General features: G+C 37.4%; 1 protein-coding gene across 1 annotated transcript in view; it reads left to right on the forward strand.

Annotated features, from left to right (window-relative positions):
* SLC27A6 (solute carrier family 27 member 6) overlaps positions 1-4,397 on the forward strand; it is a 35,983-nt gene extending 31,586 nt beyond the window's left edge. Inside the window, exons 8-10 of the mRNA XM_072359784.1 lie at positions 410-507; positions 2,733-2,863; positions 4,221-4,397. Coding sequence (XP_072215885.1) covers positions 410-507; positions 2,733-2,863; positions 4,221-4,397 — 406 coding nt within the window. The remainder of the gene's footprint in view (positions 1-409; positions 508-2,732; positions 2,864-4,220) is intronic.
* Positions 4,398-11,092: the final 6,695 nt, after the last annotated feature.

Below are 11,092 nucleotides of genomic sequence, written 5' to 3' on the forward strand. Positions count from 1 at the left end.
GCTGAATAATTCATCTCCAGACAGTTTTGTAGGAATTATAGGTCTTTGAACAGTCCTTCCTGTGATCATACTTTCCAATGGTAATTTTGCTGCGGGCATGGCGAACTGGATAAAGAAACAGATAAAAATGTGTGAAACACTGGAGTGTGGTCTCATCTGCTGTATTTGGATATATATCAAAAATTTTAAATCATCAGGTTATGATAAACTTGCATCGTACATCATAGTGATGGATAATATCTGGTAACACTTTCATTACCAGTGCTATCTTCTGGCAATCAGATCAATGTACCAAGATGACAAGCAAGAACAAATATGAGCTATTAATAGTCTAAAATAAATGGAATCTTTTTAAAGATCTGCCTGTGTATCTCCAAAGGATTAAGATATTGTGTTTTCCACATTTTAGATGGAAAGGGGAGAATGTTGCAACAACTGAAGTTTCTGATGTCATTGTTATGTTGGACTTCATACAAGAAGCAAATGTGTATGGTGTATCAGTGCCAGGTAAAAGAAGCTTCAGCTTTATTGTTTCCTTCCTCTGAGTTTAGTTGTTAACCTTCATAACTCTTCTATTTCATTTTGTAAGCCCATGAATCATTTCTCATTGACTCATCTTTTTAATACGTAGCTAAAATGTGTATGTAGATAATGAGAGTGCCAACTGTTTCTGAGTGAGCCAGTACATTTCTGTGTGCATGCAATATTTACTTTTGAAAAATTATCTTTCATGAATTTGTGATAGCTGCGTAATCTGAAGTTTCAATCTTTATTAAATTGACAGTCATAGAAAATCCACATGTTCACGTGTGAGAATAAAATAATATCAACAAGGTCCAAATTAACATAGCTTTAAAGGAAAGTGTACAAATATATTCTGTTCTGTTTTATTTCAGTTTTAACTAAGCTTCATAAAACATTTACAGACAAGGATATTAGAAAGCCAGGGTCATCACAAGGAATAAAAAGAAGAAAAAGAAATTACTGAAGAGAAATTACATCCTTTTCTTTTCAGATTTTTTGTTTGTTTTTGTTTTTAATTTTCCTGAGGGTATTCAGGCCTGATTCCCATTAATGCTAAAGACTTTTAAAACTGTATAACAGCTCTGGTTGACAGGGAGATGGATTTCTTCTTAACAGCTTGTGTGGTGCTGTGTTTTGCCTTTGTGACTGAAACAGTATTGATAACTCATCACTGCTTTTGGACTTTTGCCTACCAGTGGGAAGCAGCAAACAAATTCTGCTTTTTGCTTTGCTTGTGCACACACCTTTTTCTTTCCCTGCTAAACTGCCATTATCTTTATACATGAGTCTTCTCACCTTCTTTCAGTTTGTCCTTGTCATGTTGAGAGGGAAGTGAGCGAGAGGAGAAATGGATATTTAGCCCGTGGCCAAGGTCAAAACCCTACAAATTTATAAGCTTAAAATCCATAAAGAGTATCACTTGCCACCAGTTTAAAGTCACAAAACAAGAAAAGTCATATTGAAGGCTACTGACTGAATATAGAAAAGAAAATAATAAATAAATAAAAAATATGAAAGCATCTTGTTTCACGCACAAGAACATTTACTTTCTGATTCTTATCTGTGTGAAGAAATAGCTGAGCTATTTCACAGGGCCCAAATAAATTTTCTTACAGAAACTGTAGCATTAGGGAAGAAAAAGGTTAGCTGTTGCTACTTAAGCAGTGCTGTCAATGGTTTATGGGCTGGTTCGGCCTGGTTCCGTGATTAGTGGGGTGGAGGAGTTCTTGAATCGGCGCTTCTGGAAATGGAAAACAGGGGACCCCAAAATAATGAAAAACAGTGGCAATGGTTTGAGGAGAAACAAATTAATTTACTAAATATGGTATCAGAATGCAAGATAACACACTAAAATACAATACAATTAGAATTGAAGCTAATTAATTAAATATTAAGAGAGAGTGACCGAAAAGAATGAAGGCCTTACACAAATGGTGTGTGGTTGGGATGAGCAGCAGCAAGAGAGCCTGATGATCAAAAAGAGACATCAGATGACCTACTGAGGCCTTGTATGTTTTCCCCCTGAGCAGAAATGATAATAGAACAGCAAATGGTCTTCTGGGGGATGTAGTTCTTTTCTTCTGGACAGGTACCTGGAACTGGAGCTTTAACTCTTTAACTCCCAGTGCACTACACGGTGTTTCGATGTGGAATACTGATAACCAAACATCATAAAACCATGACACGGTGGTTAAAATGTGAAGATTTTTTTTTTTTTTTTTTTTTTTGATTGCTGAATTTTATTTCTCTTATATTTTAGGTATTTTTCTCTTTCTCATAGACCTACACTTACATGGATTAAGGCTGTTAATCTTTCTCTCCATTGACAACTTTCAGATCCACAGTTCTGAGAGGACACAGTGGCAAGAGGGAAAGGCTAAAAGTGAAGAGAACATACAATTGACCAATCCAGGGAAGCAATCAGCACTCTGTTTTTGAGAGGGGGATGAATTTGTTATTAATCCTCATATATTGATTAATGTTGAGCATGTTACTCCATGATAGATCTGCATTTTATTCTTATGTTCTCCGCTCGTTTATAGTATTGTTGCTTAACTCATCACTTGAGTGATTTCCTAAATATGTAACACTGTATAAAATCAAAATCTAATCCTTCTGTTTCAGTGAAACTCAGAATATTATGTGTAATTGTCAGTCCATCATTATTTCATATTTTCAATGTATTCATCTCACTTCCTATCCTTCAGATCATGAGGGAAAAGCTGGAATGGCCTCTCTTATTTTAAAACAGAACAGAGCAATGGACCTGGAGCAAATGTATAAGCAAGTGGTGACATATCTCCCAGGTTATGCCTGTCCTCTTTTTCTAAGAGTCCAGGTAAGCTGGTTGACTGCACTGTGCATACAAAAATCTATGCTATTTGAACACAGAGAAGTCTAATGGAATATCAGAAAATGCATGTTCATGTATCATATGATTTAATTTTAAACTGGTCTTATTTATTGTATTCATTAATGGAGTTTTTGGGGAGGAGTTACATTAAAAAGACAAAACAATTTGCAGATTATTTTAAAATAGGAGGAAATGTATTAGTCGGTAAGAATAGACATCATACAAAAGGATTTGTGGAGATTAGAAGCATGTACATGGGAAAAACAAGAGGTTCAGATTACTAAAATGTGAACTATTTCATCCAGAGAAAATAATCTAAAATCCGTTTTATTCATTGGAAATGAGAGAACAGAAAGGTTTAGGTAAAGCAGGAGACACTACAAAGAGAAGTTAAAGGAAGAGAGGTTGTGAAGTGGAGCTCAGAAGGAAGGAGAAAAGAGGATCCAGGAATCATAGAATCAAAGAATCACCAAGGTTGGAAAAAACCTACAAGATCATCCAGTTCAGCTGTCCCCTATCACTGAACCATGTCCATCAACACAATCTCTATACCTTCCCTCAACACCTCCAGGGTTGGTGACTCCACCACCTCCCTGGGCAGCCCATTCCAGCGCTTGACCACTCTTTTGGAGTAGCAGCATTCCCTAACATCCAGCCTGAATCTTGCGTGGCACAACTTGAGGAAGAAACATTCTCTGGGGTCCTTGCAGGATGAGAATGTATGAAGAGCAGTACTAATGGTTGCACCGAGGGTTGATGGCAGGTCTGCACTAAAATTTCACAGGTCCATTAAGAACATTCTTAACAAAGAAAGGAGCATTTAGCTGTAATTTAATTAGAATGGCAGTAGAGGAGCTGAATCCAGGATTGGTGGTAAATCATAAGCTCACTTAGAAATAAAGATTAAATAAGGTAATCACTGAAGGGCTTGTTGGTATCTGTGGCAAAGATTGTAGATGGAAGAAAAAAATCACAGAACAGCTTGGGTTGGAAGGGACCTTAAAGATTATCCAGTCCCAACCTGCTGTAAGCAGAATTGTCATCCACCAGGTCAGGCTGCCCAAGGCCCCATCCAGCCTGGCCTTGAACACATCTAGGGATGGAGTATCCACAGCTTTGGGCAACTTGTTCCAGTGCCTCACTACTCTCAGAATCCCTGGTTGCTTGCAAGTGACTGCACCTTCTTTTCACTCTCTCAACATGTGTTGGTTTGTAGCAGGACAGAAGTTCTGGGAAAAACATTTTTTCTAGAGGAACAAGGCCAAATATTATCAAGTAAGATTTCTAAAGACAAGTGGGGGAGTGTGAGTCAAAAAATAATATGTCTTTCTCTCTTCTACAGGAAACAATGGAGATGACTGGAACTTTCAAACAACAAAAATTTAAATTAGTGGATGAAGGTTTTAATCCATCTACAATTACAGATCCTCTTTATTTTTTAGATAATTCCAAGCAAGCATATATCTTGTTAACCAAAGAAGTGTATGAGAGGATCTTATCTGGTAAAATCAAACTTTAATTAACCTAATGAAAAGCTCTTAGAGACAGTTTTTATGAGCAACTATGTGAGCAGCAGTAAAAATTAGTACCAATATTTATATGTTGTTATCTAGAATTATATTTTATGTAGTTCATATTTTCTTTCATATGTCTTGTATCTTTCCTCACTTATCTTAGTTCACTAATAATTTACTACCACTTGAGATCAAATACAAGTAAAGAACCTTTAAAACAAAAAAAGAAGTATTTTTAATCTTACTTTTGGAACATAATTGCTGGCTGTGATAGCTTTCCTTTGAGCTAAAGGAACATGAATTATCACTCATAGTTTAAAAAGATCAAACATAAATCAAACAAAAATGTAGTGGCAGAAGCTGTTATTAATTCCATGCAGACAAAATATGCCAGCAACATGTTTAAATGTATCTAATATATCTAATATAAACTTACAGATATGTGTCTTAGAAAATATAGAGTTGAAAGTGGAAGAAGAATCTTACATGGAGGACTTTTATAACAGGACATAAAACAAAAAGTGTTGAAACAGAAGAAAGCCCTCCAAACAAACCTGAAATTAAAAGTTTATACAAACATCACTACTGAGGCTACTAGTCCATATCATGTGTTAAACTGACTCTTCAGAGAATCAAAGTACAATTGATAGGATGTGTAATGATATGTTGTGAAATGTTCGGCAACAGATCAGAAGTAGAACACGTCCACACTTCATGGGAAAAAAATCACACGTGTAGCATAAGAACTATTTAAGTGCTCTATGTTGCACGTATTGACTAACAGTATAAAAACATAAAGAATAAATATAAAAATAGAAAAATAGCCTCTTTACTCTTACTGATGTCTGCCAGAAATTATTATTCTTAATCATATATTCTCATGCACTTCTTTACAAAATTAAAAAAATAAAAGATTATTTAAACAAATTTTGTATCATCTGTTTAGGACTGATTACTTAAGTGCTTCTTAATAGTATGTTTTAAATACTTTTTAGAAGTTTATTTTAATAGTATCTTTCAATACACTCTTCAGATAGTAAAAATAATGGGACAGTGTTGTCCTGTAATGGATTGTGATGCCAGCTTTGATCAGTGGCTGTAAGTCAGAAACGCAGAATTCTGCAGGGGTAATTCTGCTCAACAGTAGTCATCATAAGTCACTTCTCCATCACAACCATGGCATGAAAAAGGCTGTTGTAGGTAGGATGTAACATGCCTGGAACCTCAACTTTCTTTCTTTCTTCCTTGTTAATTAAATAAAGACATTGAAAATTGTGTCTACTTTTGATTCTCTGATTATTGCTTCCATTGGTTTTGCATAAAAACCACAACCAAAGTGTATGGGCTTTTTTTTTCTAAGAGGTGACAGGAAGAGTGGTGATTGGCCAAGTTCTTTCTTGTTGCTATCTTTTCCACAGAAAGGTCTGCCCTTCCCGGAATCTAGAAGGACCCAAAGCATACTACAGGGACCTATCTTCCTCTACATTATGTAAGGAGACAGATTGGACAGCACCATCGTGACTGATAGATCCTTGAGTGCTGACCAACCAAGTGGCTTCTGCCAAATGCTGAGTGCCAGCACATGCACTGAAGCAAGTTACAACAAAATGTGTTATTTGCCATGGGTATGTAAATTACTGAACTGACACTGGAGTTAGGCTGAATAATAGTAATGTTTATGTAAAATGCTGGGAAGGCCCTTCCTTTCAGAACAAGAAAACTGAGATATTTTGACCAACCTGTTCATTTCCTGTCCTCAGGTCAATGTGTGGAATTGACTGAGGGCTTAAATGCTGCTGCAGAATTATGCATAACTTTTTTTCCTGGGAAGTCTGATATTTTGTGCTGGTGCTTAAAGCAACTGCTGGATGGCTGGGTGTGGGTGGACAGCTGCAATGCTGGCCTCATATATTAAAATAAGAAGGAGATGAAAATAAACACAATTCCTTTAAAGCTTTAGAGTATTGTATCTTTAAGTTTACCTTTGCAAGTGGGGGTGTTCAATGCTAAAAGAAACTTATTTTAAAAATTAAAAAACCCGAAATCAGAATCGTCATATATGGAGTGTAAAATTTTATGAGTCAACATATAGCCACACTCTCGTCCTTCAGGACTGGGTATAGTTAATACAGCTACAGTCTGAGCTATTTTCACAAGTCCTTCTTGAGATCCTCAGGGAAAGGTAAATAAAAAGTTACAAGCAGATCATGGCCTGAATTTTGTTCCCCCACAAAAACAGAAAAAAAAAAATAAAAATAGAGCTTTTTGAGAGATGAAGAAATGCCTAAATTGCCCATCTGAGGAAGGTTAACATTGGCTTGTCTCCGAGTTCCCAACAAACACATGGGACCCACAAGGATCACTGCATCCAACTCTTGGCTCAAAGCAGGACCACCCAAAATTGAAACCTTATCTCTGAGAGCTCCCTGATAGATTTCTGTGTATGCTGAGCAGAGTAGAACTGCTTCCCTTGCCTACTGGCAGTGCTGGGCCTGGTGCACCCCAGGGTATGGCTGGCCATTTGGGCTGCCAGAGCATAGTGCTGGCTCATGTTCAACTTGCTGTCAGACAGAACACCCAAGATCTCTTTCTGCAGGGCTGCTCTCTAGCCTCTCTTCACCCAGTCGGTACATGTACAGCCAGGATTGTCTGGTCCCACTTGCTCTTGTTAAACCTCATGCAACTACTAATTGCCTAGCTAAACCTAAAGGGTTTTTTCATGAAGACTAGCACTTCCTCCTGGCTCCATAAAATTACATAAGAAGTGAGACAGCCTGTGTTCTCAGACTGTGAAAATTAAGTTTTAGAAATAGCAACAGAATAAAAACATTAAATATGAAAATCTAAACTGTAGTTAAGATTTGTAGCTGAATTCTTATCTCTGTAATAATTCAAATAAAAATCTTGGAAACACAGAGACTGTCATTTTAGAATAATCAGGATTATGTTCTAACTGCGTAGCACATTTTGAACTCCTAGAACACAGAACTCTTCCTCTTAAACTACTAACTTTGCCATCTTTTTGTGTAGTTTTAAGTGCATCTACACCCATATGGATATATTGATATCCATTGTATATGATTATATAAAAAAGATCTAAGCTCCTGCTTCATTTGAAGACACTATGCTTAGTTAGCAAATGTCTCTTGCCTTCAAAGCCAAATAGCTGAAGGAAAACAAGATGCTACATGCGTTGTTTTAGTGCCTAACTTGGGAGCTCAGATGCTTACTGGAACTCACAGGTATCACAGAGAATAAGAGCTCCTTTATAAAAAGTGAGGGCAGAACTATATGCTTGTGAACAGGATTAAAAAAAAAACAAAAAACAACAACCAACACACTCATCTCAAAAAGGATGAGCTGCCTAAAATGAGTAGTGGGGAACAGTGAGAAGAGGATTATGTAGTAAATCCTTCTCCTGGAAGCATTTAGGAATCTAATTCCAGTTTGCTGTGTGCGCAGAGATAACTGAATGCTCCCCTGTAATTACACAAAAAAATACTGCTTTTTCAAATGCTTGTAATCCTACAGTTTGTCAGCAAGAAGATGGTGATATGTGTTCAGTCTCAGCCTGCACACAAACATTTCACTGGAATTAAAAATTGTAAGTAAGAGAGGAAATTATTTATTGATGGCACAGATATCTGTACCATCATTACGTGTCTGTAATCAGTCATACATTATTGCGGTAATGAAGCCATTTCTGTACTAAGATGAGGAAAACCACTTTTGGAATATAAGCAGTTTGACTCCATTTCCATTTTTCTGGCCAAATTCAATTTTTGTGAAGAGAAGCTTACATCTACCCACATATGAGTAGTCTGCCATAAATGAACTGGTTTCATTGGGAAATTTAATGTTTAAAACAACAGTATGACTCACCATTGTCTTGGTACATTCTAACACTGGCACATACTCTGCTACTGGAGTCCCTGTGCCAGTTGTCATGAATGTTCTAAGGTAGTAAGTTTTCTCACTGTGATGGTATTTCTTGTAACACTAAATTAACCCTTCCTCCCCACCCCCCCAAAAAAGTTGATCCTATGGTCTGTATTTTCTCTTGAATTTCTCTTCAGGATATTCAATAAATGTATTGCTGTTCTTAAAGAACTTGTCACCTTGCATATGGCCATTCCACTTTGAAGCAACACCCAGGGATTACTAGAAAAGCAAGAGAGGATTTCAGCTACTGAAATTCTTAGTAACGCTGCCAGTGCCATTTAGTTGAATTCACTGAGAACACACAGGGAGTAATTTTGGCTTCATTTATTCAAGTGCGTCATACCTTACTTATAAAACCCTGCTCATATTACTGATTTTTAGCTCTAGTTGTTGAAAGGTATTCATTTTACAGCTCATAGTTGAACAAGTAGTCACACAAACTCTACTCCATATACTAGAGATCCCTGCGAAGCAGTCTCAGAAAAAGGAATGGTGTGGGGTTTTTTCTTGCCTTTTCTTTTTTTTTTTTTTTTTTTTTTTTTTTTTTTTTTTTTTCATCTTTTGCCTTTCATTCAAAGCTACCACATTAAAACCCACTTCAAGAAACTGTGTTTATACTTACTAAATGTCTCAGGCATACTTACATATTTATTTGCAAAAATGGGGTCACTTGCCACTCAGCCTGCTGTTACAAATATAGTCTATTAACTGTGCAGGTGTTGTCAGACCTGGGATGACTGTAAGACTACATATTCTGTTCTCTGAAAGACACTGACAGTAGGCTATATCTAAAAATATCTCTGCACTGGACCTCTTTTTTTTTTGCCTATGTTCTGTTTCTCCATTAAAAAAGTCAGTTTTACAGAAAAAGGAAGCAAGGGATAATTCTTGATTTAATATAAAATCACCCATGGATTAAGGAGTCTTGGAATTAAACCTATGAATCTCCCGAGGAATGAAACCACATTTCATTCAATGGCTGCTAATGCAGAAGTTTATCAGGCAGATGTTCCAAATGACAGTAATCAAGTTAGAAAGCATCTGAAAGAGCTCTTGAGTTAATATATTGCATCTGCAAAATAAAATATTTAGAACTGGGAAACTGAGGGCTATAATGATTTAAAAATATATGCAACAACATGAATGCAGACATTGAAAGAGCTGGTAGAAGGTACTTGTCCTCTTAAAAACCACGGTCAGATTCCTCCGTGTCAAGTTTGCTGTTATACCTTTTAAAAGTGGAACTGTACCTACCACTGTAGGTCTGAAAGCTTGTCAAAAATAAAAGCATGTCCAAAGAAAAAGCAGGGTCAAACTCTGACAGAAAAACCTTCTTTGTTCAGGCAGTTTACATGGAGAAAGGAGTGAGGAGAGTTAGGATTTGCAGGGAACTGTGGAGTTTAGCTCAGAATGACTTATTAATATTTTCCGAAGTTGAAGGTTAACCTGCACATGTCGCTCTGTCTGCCTACTTCATGCAGTAAAACTACAGGTCTTGCACTGAGATCCTGCATGCACCAACAGGATCAGCCAGCTCCTGTGCCTCAGGGATTGGTGGGCCAAGATGGAGCAATCACCAGGCTGTGGGCTGCTTTTGAGTTGCTCAGCTCATTTGCTCTGACCAGTGTGGGATCCCATCCTTGCTGGTGTTGTCAGTGCTGCCTCTTGCTTCTCCTAGTGAATCAGCCTTCTCTGAAAGATCAAACCTTTCCTACACATTCAGTTATTTCTAGGTTCCCGAGGCAGAAATCTCAGAGGGTTTTGCAGCCGAGGAAGGCAGACGCATTAGAGAAAAGCAATACTAGTTACTGCCGTTCCTTGAGGCTTCTTTTAATTTATCACTAGATTTAATGTCATCAAGTAGCTGACTAAGATTTATGTAAAACTGGAGAGAAAAATGACATTTCCTGCAAGCTTAGTTTGGTAGTCAGAATATAATATCAGGAATGACTTCAACTCATCTCTCAGTTGAAGCGTTTCATCGTCCTGACTACTGAAATGCATCAAACCCTTTCCTTTTTTATCAGTAAATGTAACCTACTGCTGTAGTTACTATAAAAAGGTCACACAGTATACAACTGGGAGCAGAATAGGCCTTGACATGATAAAAAGCGATCAGCTGAGAAAATGAATAGCTTTTGTGAATCTGTGCACATCAGATACTAAGAAGAAAACAGACTGTTCTGCTGAAAAGACTGATCTATTCTCATATGTGGAAGAGATGTCACATCCTATCAAAAGTCCTACAGCACAGAACACCTTTCAGTGTGGCTACTACGGCATTCATTATGGCTAACACAGCATACTGATGGTGAGAGGCCAGCCCTTCCTCAGGATCCAGGCTTATCATCACAGTTCTTCTTTCCCACCCCTAAACGTGACTTGTGATCTCTGCAGTCTGGAACAGGAACCCCTTTTCCATGGTGGTGCCTTAGCAACCTGGCCATATAGCTCACAGGCATGGCTCATAAACCCCACTCAAGTACTCAAAGAATCCTGCCAGTCTTATCACAGCAGCCACACATGTAATATTACATTCAGTGCTACTAGAGTGTAGTAACATGCATCTACACATTCAAGCAGCTACTGTGCAAAAAGAAAAAGCCACCATAGTTGGGGGTGATGACAAGATGATACTCAAAGTTGACAAAGCAGAGAGCAACAGCAGTGATGGTAACAAAACTGAAAAGTAAGCTGAACTGGTAGCCACTGGTTGGCAAATGAATAGCTCATTTGCAAGATCAAATGAGTGTTACAA

This window comes from Excalfactoria chinensis, chromosome Z (genome assembly GCF_039878825.1).
Source record: "Excalfactoria chinensis isolate bCotChi1 chromosome Z, bCotChi1.hap2, whole genome shotgun sequence".
NCBI lineage: Eukaryota > Metazoa > Chordata > Aves > Galliformes > Phasianidae > Excalfactoria > Excalfactoria chinensis.